This window comes from Rhyacophila brunnea, unplaced genomic scaffold (assembly GCF_057557595.1).
Source record: "Rhyacophila brunnea isolate RB1 unplaced genomic scaffold, BYU_Rbru_1.0 scaffold_9, whole genome shotgun sequence".
Lineage (NCBI taxonomy): Eukaryota > Metazoa > Arthropoda > Insecta > Trichoptera > Rhyacophilidae > Rhyacophila > Rhyacophila brunnea.
Window position 1 is genome coordinate 44910218 of NW_028233361.1, and position 16366 is coordinate 44926583.

At 34.9% G+C, this 16366-nt stretch overlaps 1 protein-coding gene across 1 annotated transcript in view; it reads right to left on the reverse strand.

The window, feature by feature from the left end:
* The window catches only part of LOC147063711 (protein APCDD1-like), a 74714-nt gene that overhangs the window by 46231 nt on the left and 12117 nt on the right, over nucleotides 1-16366 (reverse strand). The window contains exon 2 of the mRNA XM_085959869.1: nucleotides 14179-14329. Within this exon, the coding sequence (XP_085815995.1) occupies nucleotides 14179-14329 (151 nt within the window). The remainder of the gene's footprint in view (nucleotides 1-14178; nucleotides 14330-16366) is intronic.

The following is a 16366-nucleotide window of genomic DNA, read 5'->3' on the forward strand; positions in this document are numbered from 1 at the left end:
AACTGCAACTATTTCAGTTGATATACATTTTGTCATCTTAATATTTTAGAAAATTCTTAGAATCATAAATATATCTATCTGATTATCTGTCCCTGGATTTTGAGACATTTGGACCCTGGGCGACCGTCTGCGCTTTGAAGACGATGGCTGAAATCGGTCGTCCCTTGACTGATGAAACAGGTGAGTGCCATTCAATTGAGTACTTGAGACAGCGAAAAGCATAGAAATTCAAAGAGGTAATTCAGTCGATATTTTAGGTAATATTAAGGTATCTAGGGGACTGGAGGAGGTATTTTATGTAGGTACTAAGGGAAACCTAGTATGTAGATATATCAATATCTAGTTTAATGTAATTGACGTTTGATTTGTTTATATGCAAATTATAATATACATTTATGATTGTCTCTGTGGTATTATTATTATATTATTTTTTGTATGTAAAGGTTCTTATTGAATCTAATAAAATTTACCTTATAAAAAAATGTCATTATACATATTTAAAATTCATAGCATTATCCTGTCATAATCATTAGTCTGAGTCTATCCACTGCTGGATGAAGGCCTCTTCAAGCTGCTTCCACTTCTCTCGGTCCTGTGCATTGCGTTACCACGTACCTACTTCCGCAGGACTTTTTCATTTCATCGATCCGGCGGCCTCTAGGTCTACCTTGCGGACGTTTTGTACCTCTTGGATACCACTGGATGACTAAATTTGTCCAACGATTGTCTCTTCTTTGAGCTATGTAAATACATATAATCGATAGATATCTGTCAGATTTCATTTACCTGTCATAAATTATAAATGCACATTGCAAACAGAACGTCGCATCCAATTGCGAACAAAAGAGATGGGTACCTACCTAGATTTAAAAGTAATAAGCGAAAAATGCATGTCGATAGATACATATAGGCATGGCATATTATTAAATTCTAATTATGGAGCGCTACTAAGCTTTGATTCCTATTTAACTAATAATATAATATATATAGGTACCTACCTACTAACGATCAATCAAATATTTGTATGCCTTTATTCGATGTTAGAAACACCTTTGCACTGCAGGTATGTATGTGCTGTTCATACAGCGAAAAGGGCACGCGATTCCAGCGATTCGCTCGCTTTGGCCATACATCAAGTGTATGTCACAGACCGCGCATTCTGCGCGCAAAATTTAGAAGTGACACATCATTAAATGCATTTCATTTAAACCTCTGTGATCAAGATAAATTTGATGTTTTATAATTCCAGACGGCAGGATAATTGGGTGGCTTATACATACGAGATGGAACCAACACAATTTTGGTGGAAAATAGAATCGTGACTAGAGTTGGGTATTTCCCGAGGAAATCTCAATCTCGAGATTCAGGATTTCTAGAAAACCGTTCTCGAGAATTCTCGAGATATCGGGAAATTTAAAAAAAAAACAAAAAATCCTAAAACCAGTGTAAAAACAGACAAATTCAATTTTTTTTATTTATTTAAGAAGACAAAAACAAGTAGGAAAACAAAAAAATATTGAAAACATTACTAATTATTAAAATAGAATTTCAAAAAACACATACTGTCAATCGCTGCGTCTGACAATCGGGTACGCTTTTGAGACACAAAAATCCCATTTGTTGAAAAATTGCGCTCATTTTGAGTCGACGTTGGCCCGATCAGTCTTTGAACGTTTTGTGTTTTCTGACCACTTTTTTCATATAGAAAAATCAATTAATATTTGATAATAAAGAAATCCCGAATCCCGAGAAAAGATTTTGGAGATCCGGGATTTCCCGAAATGTTAAAAATTTCAATTCTCGAGATTCGGGATGGAAAATCTCGAAAATCTCTCGAGAATTCCCGAAACCCAACTCTAATCGTGACTATGGTGCATTTATGAAAAGTCTACTGACAATATTCGGATATATTCTGTTTTACCAAAGCACCAACATAATTATATACCTACCTATCAATATTTGGCCACATATTTTTTTCGACTATACGTGGTGTAAATGAGAACTCTGCCATTCTTAGTGGTGACTTGTGTGTGCCTGATAACTATCATAGAAATCGGGAGCATCAGTATTGTATTCTCCAATGTGCAGAACTAACCTTCCATTGGTGATGCCAATTGGGAGGGCAATAACTCTGTTTAACCAAAACGCTTCGGATGTTGATATATTCCACCTACGTGAGATGAGTATAGGTGGGCGATGTTTTATAAATTCTTAAAATAGCTCCACTATCCACTTAGCTCATTCGGTGTGCTTCCATGCTTTATAATTTTTGTACTTACCTTTTACTTTACTTTTTATATACTGTTTTTTCTGATACATACTGCATATACCTACCTACTTATTAATTTCTTCTTTACCTACACTTTTTAATACCTTTTTTTTTGTTTTTAAATGTCATTTTGTGAACGTCTAAAATTTGTAATTTGTAATCAATGACATTAATATGGACGAATCATCTGGAAAAGAAAATGACACTCACTTTATTGTCGGGTCTGCCGAATGGCATAATCTGTTCTAACGCCATTACAATAAAGGTGATATTGCTATAAATTCCTGATGCTTTTTGTTGGGTCTGCCGAATGGTTTGGTTCGAACGGGTTCGCTCAAATGAACATTAACATTAGAAACACTGCTCTAACGCCATTACAATAAAGGTCATATTGCTATAAATTCCCGATGCGTGATATCGCATAATGGAAATTGCGTGACGTCTACCTATACATGCGAATACGCGAATTTACTTGCTAGCTACTGTATTGAGTGCGTCGTCCATTAATAATGTCATTGTTTGTAATGTTCACCGTATGTAAAAAAAAAAAAAAATTATGTTGAATTTGAATGTTACCTATTGCTATTTTTCCTGCTAATAAAACGTGATCATAAAAAAAACTGACTAGGACGTCTGTTTTGAATTGACATCTTTAATTGGACAATTAAAGGCAAATTTATCGAAAGTCCAATACAATTTTTTATTTCTTTGACAGAGTATACAAACTCACAGCCATAAATATTCCGAAAAATGTGCAAAACGTCCGAAAATAGTCGTAAACCCGCGTTAATAATCGATAATTAAATACACGAGTCTTAAGCCCATATTCCATTGGCAGATTGCGTCTGGCCCGATCGTCTGCCACGACTGTCAAACTCTATTCTCTATGGTTTTTAAGGATCGTGAGCGATCGGGTCGAAAGTGGAAAATTTTCTATTATCCGTCGTGCGATCCTTTCATTATCAAGCGAAGATTGCCGAAAGCGTACGAAAATAGCCGAATATGCGCCTGAGTCATGCAAACGGTCGTTCATTTCATCTGGTCGATTTCAACAGAACAACTACAAGATGGCGAAAACTTAAAAAAATATATATGGAGTATCACCGAGGACACAGTCCTCGTCGAATAAATACACGCCAAAGATATAGTGTGGAACGTAAAAAAATCCGCCATATTCAATGGCGATCACGCTGTTCTTCAGTTAGCCAACTTTTGACCCAGTGTTTTCGTTTACGGCTAGTCCTGACCGCCTGAGCCAGTTGAAATATAGCCATACTTGCTACAATAAATTAGTCTTTGGATTATTCGATTTCGATATTCGAATTACTCAATTGGTTTGGAGATTCAAGCTCGTCCAGTTATTCATGATGTAAAATAACAATAAGTATACAAACTTTCTATAAATGTCAAACGGCCGCATAAATTTTAACAGATCTGATGCTCGCTAGGTTTGACAGCTGACAGCTCAGTTTTGTTGACGTAAAATTGCGCGGGAATGCGTTCAGTGTAGCCACCAATCTAAGAAATATCTAGTTTTCACTCAACCTATATTTTTAATAATAGCAACACTAGTATTATTTTAACCAATCAAATCAAGGACCTACGAGATTGAATCGTTGCGTGTAATTGCAAATAGCTAGCGACAACGGTTGGCGTCGATCGTTGGATCGGGTTGGGTCTGTGCGTCTGCCAATGGAATATGGCCTATAGAGAATGTCGTTTTTAAAATCAATAATAAATTGTGGAAACTGGCCAACACGTTCTACAGCGCGGCAATTTCGTATTAAATTTATCGAATTCAAATTTAACAGCACCACAAAACAATAATACCTACTTATAAAAAAATATTTATTTCAGATATTAAAAAAACAAAAGTCACTGAGGCTGACTGGTGAGTTTTTACATAGATATTATTTGAATATGGAATAATATAACAAATAATACTCGTCTTGTATTTTTGGCACTATACACACACACACAATAAAATATCACTTTTAATAAAAATATTATATTTTATTTATTCATATTATGGCTGTAAACCGTGTAAAGTGTAAATTTAATTTGACTATGTACCTATCTACCTATATGTCTGGTTATTAAAAATATAGTATAGGGACGTCGGTATATATAATAATTTAATCAATATTTTAAATTAAGGGGTTGTTTTATTCAATTTCGTAATCTAAAAAATATAAGTAGATTTATATTATGAGTATCTATAGATGTGGATGTTGCTTCGTCAGAATGATCCAAAACCTTAAAAATATGCGTATTTTTCCCAAACTTAGCTTATTGATAAGTATCTAAAGTTGAACAAATCCTGGTAAAAATAACCGTTCTCACATCTTAACTCCCCTCGTCTGCCACACAGCCATAAATTAAGCCTTCCGAGAACGGCGATCGAGGTGTTGCATATGAAGACCGCACAGATCTACCTAGCGTCAGTCGCACTACACTTTCGAAACGTAGATATTTGGATGCGGCGATCGGCGAGCCGGTATAGGAATGACCAATTCGTAGGTGGTAAGCATTCAGCTTGTCGATTGTAACAGCAGATGTTTTTTTCAAACTAAATAGTCGCATTCGACCAATCTGCAGAGCTCCATTTGGCAACGTGCGTTTTGTGAATAACGATGACGTCAGATGGACGTATTCGACACGTTGCAGGCGGACTAGTTTTGATGTGAGAGCCGGCTAAATAGTGTGTAGGATTTGTGAGATTTTTTTAAAATAACGACCATAATACCTATCACGATATTAAATAATCGCTTGATTACACGATGCAGTCAACTGAACCACGTAATCTAACATTGTTACAAATAACGTTATAATACCTATAACATCGAATCGATCGTAGTTAAAATAAGTGGCTAGGTGCATACAGCAGTTATTTCAAGCAGATAATATCCAGCGAACTATTTCAGCATTTTCACGGATGTCCAAACGCCAAACGGCAACATTTTCAATCGAAACTAAGAGCCCCATGTTCGATTGACATTGATCGATCGACGCTTTGAATTCAGTTCCCTTTGAGTCAGGCACGCCACCGAATATAAGGAATACGCATTATTAAATTGGCAACACAGAAAAACAAACAAAAACGACCGCTTTTGTTCCATGCTCATTTGAATTTCGATTTTCTCCCGCGGATGCAAATGCGATCAGCTTTCCCATTGGACCCTGTAATAATATGGCGTGCCATTGTTCAAGCTCTTGACATTTCAAGATGACCGTAAGGATTTATTTATAATGTTGTTGGTACAATAATGGCGCTCGGTCGCCGGCTTGATTTCAATTTAACAATACGTGGATCGTATTTAAATACTGATTCGAAACAATAATGGAAATAAGAGGCCAAAATGGACGGATATTTTACCATGTCTTGGCTCTTTGCAAAAACAAATATTGAAGCTGGATTCCAATATTATCCTACCTATAATATAAATTTTATTGAAAGAAAACAAACTACTAAGAATGGTTGTGTACTTATCAGTCCAAACTTTTTCTATTATTACCATACTAAATATCATATGAAATTTAACGTTTAAATATTATTTTAAACATATTAAATGGAAAAAATACCACGCGTTTATGATTTCGGCAATTTTATTTCCATTCAAATATTTAATTAAGTTTACAAAATTGTCATAGGCAGAGATTACCAAGGGCCAGTCCAAGACGGTTGGATAAAATTCTCAAAAGTGCTTGTTTATCAATATGCATTTAGATCCGCGGCCGTGAACCAGTTATTGAGTATCTAGAGAATCATGAAGACGTCATGTTAAAATGATTAGTACCAGTGGCGTATGGTGAGTGGTCTGTGAATGCTGTATCTGCATAGCATGCCTGTATTCTGTACATAAAGGATAATATTAAAAAAATAATCTATTATACCTACAAGAGATGATTAATTTTGTTTTTGTGTTTTTTTGTCTTTGACCTACGGTTTACTTATCCATTACAATTATTATAATATTATCACCATTGTTTCTTTAGGTTTAAGTTAAAAAAAAACCTGGAGGGTAGGTACCTGTGTAAGTACCCACCCGTATTGTAAAAGGGCCCAAAGGCCAGAGATATTGAGATGTAAAATCGGCTGGCAGAACAAATTTCGAATGATTGTGAGTGGAGATAAAAAAAGACCTATCAAACTTCAAACTAGCCCCTCGTAAAAGAATAAGAATAAAAACCAACGCTCATAAAATCGAACCTCCATATAACAGTAAAGCACTTAGGTGAGTAGAATAAACAATGAGAAAATGATTCTGTAGGCTGTAGCCTTACTAACGAGGTAATCGCTATAAACATACATTAACCTTCTGCTTCAGGTGTCTTGAACAATTGAATCATCTCACTAATTTAAACTGGCGATACCCCGCGATTTCGGGTAAAACAGAAAACTGGTCAGCAGTGGCGAATGGTGCTGGTCGAAAGTAGGTTGTGGTAGATAACTGAATCCCCTAGAACAGCAATATTTACAGGACTACACAGGGAACTCAGAAATAATGGGAACTGAAATACACAACGGGTAAGGCGATAGCAGGTAACCGACTCGAGTAAGGAAGAATCCGGGTTAAACTTTCACACGTGTTAAGAATACGTTTTACGTTGAATACTAAAAACTGCTCTCGGTTTATGCATTTACGCTCATTTAATGTTGGTGTATTACACACACTATTACACGTGCATAATGCGTGCTTCATTTTCGTAGGACACTCACACATTCAAAAGCCTGCTTCACCATGCGGCGTATTGAATATTGCCTACTTGTATTCTATTTATTATCTGTTCTATGGGACTACAATTTGAATTTTGTTTATCTGAAGTATTTTACTGAACAAAAACAGGATGCAAGCCATGACCTCTGGGAATGTCCGAGAATGTGCTCCGAGAGAGAAGAGATGTTTAAGTCAGTCCAATCAGCTGTTGGGCCCATCATACCGTCCGACCTGATCTGAAAAATGCAGCGTCTTATTGCGGGCATGAATCTCTTCACATGGTCTTTGTATGTCGGTATTGTTTTAGGTTTGTTTTTTGTATTACATAGATACCATTAAATTAATTAATTTAATGTTAATTATCCGTGCTTTTCTCTCACATGGCACATTTTATTAAATTATGTCAATCAGTAAACTCAGTCAAAGCTCACTTGAGAGCGTGTCGACCTCAGCCTTGGGTATTTGCTCCTGAGACATTCCAGGTGTAAAAAACTGCTGATGCCTCACATCCAAAAGTAGGGACTCGTGATACTTACGCTCGATTATGACCGAGTGTGACTAAGTGGATTAGGATTGGTTTGGAGTAAAAAATATTATATTTTACCCTTTTGAACGAATTTGTCCTAATACGAAGGCACTTTTGTTCTTCAGTTGTACCTATATAGGTACTATTAGTAAGTTGGCAGTTTGAACTAAAAAAATAACGTAATAGAATAAACTAGCATAAACCCGAAATCAAGTTGACTGTGGCTAATAAGCATCCCTATACAGTATACAGAATGCTATTACAGTTAGGTTAATAGGTATCTACTATAAATACATACTTGACTGAATATGCTCATCATAGGAATAGATTGAAATTGAACACAAAATAAAGAAAAGATAACGGTTTGAACTAAAAGCAAATAAAAAAATAACGCCAATTTTCGGGCCTCTGTCCATTGTAAAATGCATCCAATACAGATGCACGTAAGATTCTTGCTACAACTTTTTGTTTTAGTATGTTTATATTCCTTTATTTATAAATTATTATTATGTTGGTTAAAGGGAATAATATATGAATTATTCATCGGGTACTGCCTTATTTCTCTTGTCGAATACTCGAAGGGCCGGTTTCTGTCGAGCGATGACTGATCGTCGACAGTGCGTAGAGATTTTTGTTCGGCTGCACACTTTTAAATTTTAACTTTTCGAGCCTTAAAACTTTTACTATACTTACATATTTTCAATTATTGTAACTTCAATATTAATAAGGATATTGTATTGTTTTTTATGTACTTTCAATATAGCTTTTTTTTTTTTTAAATAATATGATTAATGTAGCTCTTCGAAATAGGCTTTATGACAGTCGAGTTCGGTTATTACGATCACGGATATAGCGAAATCTCAGATGTATCGAGGAAACATTCGTTCACATTTTAGTTTATGATTTTCTCCATACATTTATTGACTTTTATAACGAGCTCCTTATCGGATATAGCGAGCTAAAACATCGTCAAATTTTTTCTTAAAACTGTTAATGTGTCGATTGTTTAAAAATATTTCGACCCTAAGCAAAAAAAATCCGACTGGACAGGATGCCGCCGGGGTCGGATTACGTTTGACACTTACTAGTTGAGTGTCTAAGTACCTACCTAGTTGGTTGTTTCGCCGACAATATTGAAAAAGTATCCACGCATATGGTTGAAATTCCATGTAAAAAAATCCAAGGTTTGTGAAGTCGGTAGGTAGGTACCTACCAGCGTTCATAACAATGAACAACTTCTTTTGTAGTTTATGAATGTCATGCTTGTTTCGGGGAAAATTCTAATTATGTATTTTTGTTTGAATTGCGACTCTATGTGTTATGTAATACCTATTCTCTGATATAATGAGTAACGCTTATAACGAGCAAATTCAGTCGGTCCCATCTTCCTCGTAGTAACCAAGTTCGACTGATTTGTGAGTGTCCATTTTCAGGGGTAGTCAAACTGGTCCCTACCGCCCACTAGTGGGCGTTCCAGCTTTCATGGTGTGTGGTTTGAAAACCTATGGCAAAATAAAAAAAATGCCTGTCTTATATCCAAATATTTAATTAATTAAATGTAAATTCACCAAACTTCATGCTTCTATGTATGCAAAGTATAAATAAAAAGATAGATTTATCTACAGTAAGTTGTTTTATAAAGATTTATTCTGCTAAACTTAGCGAAAGCCTGACATAAAGTACTTGGTAAGTAATTATTATCATATGCTTTAACTTACTGTAACTCTGCTTTATAAATCACCATTACTGTGGAACCGGTGGGCGGTTAGAAAATTTTACTACTAACATAGATACGAAAGTGGGCGGTAGGTATAAAAAGATTGACTACCCCTGATTTAAATAATCTAAATTTAATAATAAACTTGTTTAGCGTTTGTAACACTAATGAAATCTGTTATTTATTATAATATCAAGACAGCTTGGCAAATATTTCAATAAATAGTGGAGACGTTTTGCATTTGTATTTATTACCATTCGTTCTCGACATGTTTTATTTATCCAATTAGTAGATAATATCTGAAAATATAACAATTTATAGAATTGACTGATTGAGCAAGTAATATTTTCAATAATGCCTAATGCCTAATACCGCATGGGTTAACCATCCGTCCGTAACAAATTTAATTATCAAAATTTAATCTGGAAATATATAAATTTAATGAAATTGACTGAAATTTAAGGCAAATCTAGAAATGTATTAAAAAACTTACATTTTTTGACAGTGATACTGGCAATATGATCATTGTGATGTTTAACATTTCTGTTAATTAATCTTTCCTAACATGATTTCAACTTAATTTTCATATATTATGTACCTATGTACTAAACAACTAAACTGATATCAATGTTTCTTTGTAGGTATATTAGAATACATTCTGCTTTTAAATATTTAATTCCAAAATTCGCGACAATGATTCCAAGTGTTATCTCTTTATTAAGTATGCATTGTAGGTCCCTCCCTATAGGGATTTTCATATATTTATAAATAAAATAAGCACACATTTTTATAAAACATGCACTTTTATGGAAGGATGCAAGTGAGTCAGCCAAATAATATAATATATACATAATGTAGGTACTTTTCATATAAGCTCTGTGTACAAATAAAATTAAAATTCAACGTTTGTTTTCCGAGGCAATTTATAACGTCAATCAAGTGCGTATACTGACTTGAATAAATACGCAGCTTTGCGTATAAAATATCCTCATTTTGTTTTATAAATTTAAATTATTGATGGAGGTTTTGCTATTAGCATACAAGATCTTATTTAAATTATTCAATGTCTGGGAGTCACATAAGAATATAAGATAATAATGAGTCGGAAATGTCAATATACGAAACTCAGATTTATTGAATAGGCATCTCTCTCTTACGCCTTATCCCTTCGGAGTCCAAAAGGGCGGTGTGTTATAACATAGTTACATACTTATCAAAATTATAACGATCTCTTATCTGTAGGGTGACAAAAAATCCGTACACAACCCGTCAAGCGGAATTCCCCTGATCTGATATACAATATTCATATTATTTAGTTCAGGGGGTATACGTAAAAAGTCGTAATTATATCCGGCGCTTTAGTAAACTCATTAAATATTTTGAAGCCATATTTGAAATAAACGAGTTTTTAACTAAGTGTTAAACTTTTCGTCCTCTGTGGCAGGAAATGCCTACCGAATTTCAACGGATATGTCATATTATTATTTCACCACTAAGTGAAGGACAATTTAAGAGGTAGCAGAATCAAATAAAAGCTCAGTTACACTAATGACAATTTATTGTGTTTAAAAAAAGTTTATAAATATCTTACGTCTTGTAATAATAAAACTATTGAAGCATCCTTCGTATCAAGCATCTATTTTTTATATTATTATGGTTTGTAGTTTAGTAAAAACCTAAGAGCTTTCTCATTTACATTTATTATATACCTACCCCTTGGCTATTAGGTATTGCAATAACGACCAGAGATTTCAATCCCGCACTTCGATTAAAATATATATCTATGGAATTCAACCAAAAAAAATATGATCTGGAATCACAGAAGAGATTAATAAAGATTAAAGCTACTCACAATAGAAGAAGGTCTTTAAGACGGTTTTGGATGTATGATATGTAGATGTACCTATAACATATTCTTTAAAACGTATTTAAGTTCATCCCATATTTATCCTCACTCTACAATCGTACCTTATTACAACCACACTTAGAAGGCAACGCACTCCCTATATGTTTTGTGTTCTTTGTCTAGAACCGATATGATATGATGACAATAGTGTATTCACTACAACTTGGTATATTAATTACCTTAGTAAAATTACGTTTTTAAATAGTTTCTTGTGAACCTATCCCGTAGTGGGAAGCTATTACGTACTCCCCCCATCGAATAACGCTGGTCGTATGTATCTACCTAAAGCCCAATGTATTCAGGCCGCGTTACGAAAATGTAAATTTCGATCGTAACACATTCACTGCTGACCAGATAATTACTAACCAATTACCACATTTAAATATCATGCTAATTATATCTAATGGCCAACCAATGATTACACGCCTAGCGCGTCTTTAGCACAGAAAGACTTAATATAATGGCAATACCCAGGGAACTCATAAATAATGGGAACTGAAATACCTAACGCGTGTTGAGAAGTAGGCAACCGATCTCGAGTGTGGAAGAATACGGGATAAACGCCATACTTCGAATACCTGCTGACAACTACTCTCGGTTTATGCAATGGCGCTCACTCAATATTGGTGTATTTGAAGGTTGCTATACACACTATTGCACGTCTATAATGCGAGGTTCTTTTTCGTAGCACACTCACACATTCAAAACCCTGCGTCAAATTGTAGTGTATTGGGATATAGCCTATCGGAAATATATTTATTAATCTGTTCTGTGAAGTTACCGCATTGAATTAGAGTAATAACTATCATAGTATCTAATACTAGCATTTTTGTAACTCGCAATTTAGTGCCGCGACATCACCATCTACCAATACCATTGATGATCAATGACCAATACCTATTCGTCAGCAAATAAATGGAGAATGGGCAAACCCTTTGACAATTTCGTTTATTGTGGCATCTTGGGTTCAAAGTGAATTTGACAAACAACATAGGTAGGTACTTAAATTTAATACATAATAAGAAGTGTAGGTCCACGGGGAATGAATAAAATTATTGCACAACCAATCTACTGACTAATTTGGAGATAATGGGTTTTCATATTGGCAAGGGTTCGAATCTGGATAATTAAATAATTCGCATTTTGTGATTAATTCATTACACTTTTAAATGAGCAAAAAAACACTTCAATTTTGGACCTTAGGTAGTGCACCTGTCCATACTCGGCAGCCGATATTGCGTAAGTCCGCATCAGAGTGCCGAGAGGAATGGATAATTCGCGATGTAATGCATACGGCGCGAAGTCGTATGACCGCATGCGTTTTTGGAATGCCGTCAAGACGACCGCGAGCAAAAAACAATCGCATGCAAGTCCACCTCGAAAGACCTGTCTAGAATAAAATCGATGCCCTAGCGAGAAGATGCGACTGATCTCAAAACGGACTGAAGACTGCACCATTTATAAATACTTCACGACTTATCAATACATTGTTTTCATAAAATTGATAGCCCTTAACTCACATTTTTATAAAACTTGAGTTACGGTAAGGACATTGCTTTTTTTCTATAGTTTTATAATACTGCTTACTAGAGACGTATCTAGGAAAAATGCCACCCTTAGACAGACTTGGAATACAATCCCGTTTCATTTTTACACATCTAAGTACTTTAAATCTTAAACTACTTAAACGTCTTAAGCCAGTGATTCACAACCCGCGGCGGATATGTACATGTTAAATTAAAAATAATTAAAATGTACCTATGTCTAGTGTAGTACAATAAACATTATATTACATAATTAGTATATCATTATTTTTCAACACTTGCAGTTACTGCGGCCCTTATGTCAAATGAGTTGTGAGCCACTGTCTTGAACAGACAAATGCAACAAAAATCTTGAAAGAAATGAGATATCATAAATACATAATCTACCTATTGGTGATTTGAGAACTTCTACAAAACCTTCTCTCAAACGGCGGTGATCATAATATGTACGTAAATGTCTAGGTGAAGGTTCTGACAAGCGTGGAGGCCCCCTTATAAAATTTTGAAACTAAGATTTCGGTAGGTACCTACTCTACTTTCAAAAGTCGAAATGATCGTATAATTTACCGCATATAGGCAACGCATAACCTGTCTACCTTAACGGGACGTCATTGTTACTTTCAAAAATATATTAAAATTAGACACGTTTTTACAGTTTTTAACAACCTAAGGCATAAAGCCCACCAAAGCGGCGCTCGGTACGCTCTCTACGAAGTAGGCCCCCTCCCACCCGCGCATTACCCATCACCTATGTAATAAGGGGCTCAAGAAGCACAAAATAATTATTATTATCAGCGTCTCTCATAACAAAGCAATAAAAATATTATTAAATTTCTCGGGGCTTGTAATTAATATTCACGATGACATCATTCTACCAGCGAAATATCGGACACGTAATAACTAACAATGACTTCACTGTTATTAAATAATGCCTTCTTGCCCGTCTATCGACGACGCTTCCAGGAGCGTGATTTTGCTTGCCGTGTTCAATGAATGGACTACGTTGTATTTTCGTTAATTCGTATCGCTGAGAAGCCAAAAAACGATGAATCATGGGGCAGGCGGTCACAATGCGTCGTCAAATCCAGCGTGCGCTGGCGTATTTGATTACGTTGTATTTTCGATGATTTACGCGCCACTTGTGAAATTTTGCGCGAGAGCCCCACTCGCTGCGTTAAGTGGGTTTTACGCCTAATGATTTGGATAAATTTAGGTAGTAAATAACTGTCAGCAATGTCTAAATACAGTATAAACGGACAAAACCGTGGACACCCGTTTGTCAAATGGTATGGATGAGGTACATACCTATTACATAGATATTATTATATTATTATTTTTTATTTTACTTGATTAAAAGTTTTTTAATTAACCAATTAAGTTACCTGCTGAAATAAGTACTATCGATGTCGATATTTTCTAACAAATACGAATCTATATGCAGGGGGGTAGGTACTTATATAATATTATGACATCATATCAATCATCACAAAAAACTCACCCTTCAGACACCCATTTCCCATGGAGGCGTTCAGGCGAGAGGAGAATGACGGAGGCTCTCTCGAGGGCGATCGCCTTGCGCGTAGCCTGCTCGCAGGCTCCACCGCCAGCCACCGTATTCAGCCGAAAGCCCGATGCAGCATCCGGAGTTACTGAAATATAAATATTAAGAAATATAACTACAGTAAACATAATATTATTCATTTTAATGGACGATATTTATTTTTATATTAGAGGAGGTTGTATATTGCCTTTTCTACGTAACGACGCGATTATGAGGCGTGTATTTAAATACAATATATTATTATTATATAAACCACATAAAAATTACTTTTTAAATGTGGTAAATAAAAAACACGTTTTATTAAGAAATATACCTACTTATAGTTCAAAGATAGGCAGACATCCAACCAAAAAAAAATTACAGCATTGGCTAAGGTTAAAGGGTTAAAGCGTTGCAACGATTCGGTGGATCCATTGTATGCATCCCAAATCAATAGATAAGAAACTAAAACTTATTTTTATAGATATAGTAACTTCTAGAACATCCAAATGGATCCGGATGTGTGCCAAACACAATAGTGAGATAAAACGTAAATATGTTTTGAATTAATTATGAATAATCATAATTTTGAAAACACTTCTGAGGAAATATAAATAATAACCAACAGAAAAAAATCTTTTCTGAATAAAGTAAGACGCCCAGAAGGAATCGAACGTGCATCTCTCGGGATTCACGCCCATGCACATAGACAGCTATGCTATAGGCGCCATACTTAATTGCGACAAATTTTATTTAATGGCTCTTAATACTCTCTGAAGCGCTTTCCAAATTGAGTTAGATACTATTGGCGATCGCCTTTTGTATTCTAAATCAAAGTACTGTACGAAAACATCTTCTTGGCTACGTTTCCAGGCGCTGTTGTTTACTAAATGGGAGGAGCTTATAATGGAATTGCGGTTAAAAATGGGCGGAGCACGTTAGTTCACAGTTTTAGCACGTAGCCAAGAAAATGTTTTCGTACAGTAGGTATTACTTTATTAATTACTAACTGATGTCACGGATCACTCCAAGATTTTTTGTTGTAACTAACTTCAACTTGCTAATAATTTTTAATTAACTATTTTTTATTCAATTATAAGTAGGAACCGAGCGTATGACGTAGCTTAAACCTCAATTACATTGAGCTTCTTTACGAGCTGTGTGTTGGCGAATTTATAATCTGCCTGTAAAGTCGCCCAGTGTAATCATCGAACAAGCTAACATGTTCGATGATTACACTGGGCGACTTTACAGGCAGATTATCAATTCGCCAACAAACAGCTCGTAAAGAAGCTCAATGTAATTGAGGCTTAAGTGGCTAGCGCAATCAGCGAGTAGGTACTAATAATTTATTATTACTAAGCCCGTGTAAACAAGCCCTTATTTATAAAAATTTGAGCACGAATTTTTGTATATACTTACAATATATTTAATAAGACTACAGCCAGCTGCAAATTATGTATGGTACCTACGTTAAATTTTTACATCGCATATAATACAAAATAATAATATGTAGGTAGACAATCTATAATAATACTGATATGTGATTCCATTGACGATAAATCATATTTCCTAGTTCAAAAATATGACAAAAAAGATTAGAAGATCAAATAATGAATGCCTTTCTGATATTATTTTGAAGATTTGGTTAAATTTCCAATTTTAAATTTTAATCTAACAAAAGATTTGCGATCTCATTGTCAACTTTATGAAAAGCAGGTTAACCAGATAATAGATTTAGTGAATAGGGGAATTTAGATTCGTTATATTTTTGACGCGTTTTTGACAGGCTGTAGCGAAGTTTTGCGAAATTTAATCAAGGGTAGAATATCTGCAAGGTCTGCAAGAGATGTTTATCTTTTATATTGATGGATTGGTGGTAGCTTTGTACTTACACACCTAGGGGCCTAGAGAGAAAAAAACCGTGCGACGACTTTCAAAATATATATAGGTAGGTAAAGATAGATACGACGTACTAATAACTACATAATACCTACCTAGAATGAAGCTATAAAGCTCCTGTATTTATACACATTGTATATATCTATCTATCCACTTGGATATTATTTTAAAATAGTTTTAACTAACATTCCGGTTAATTATACGAAGGTAGATTGAGCGAAACCATTTAACCGAATCACAAATT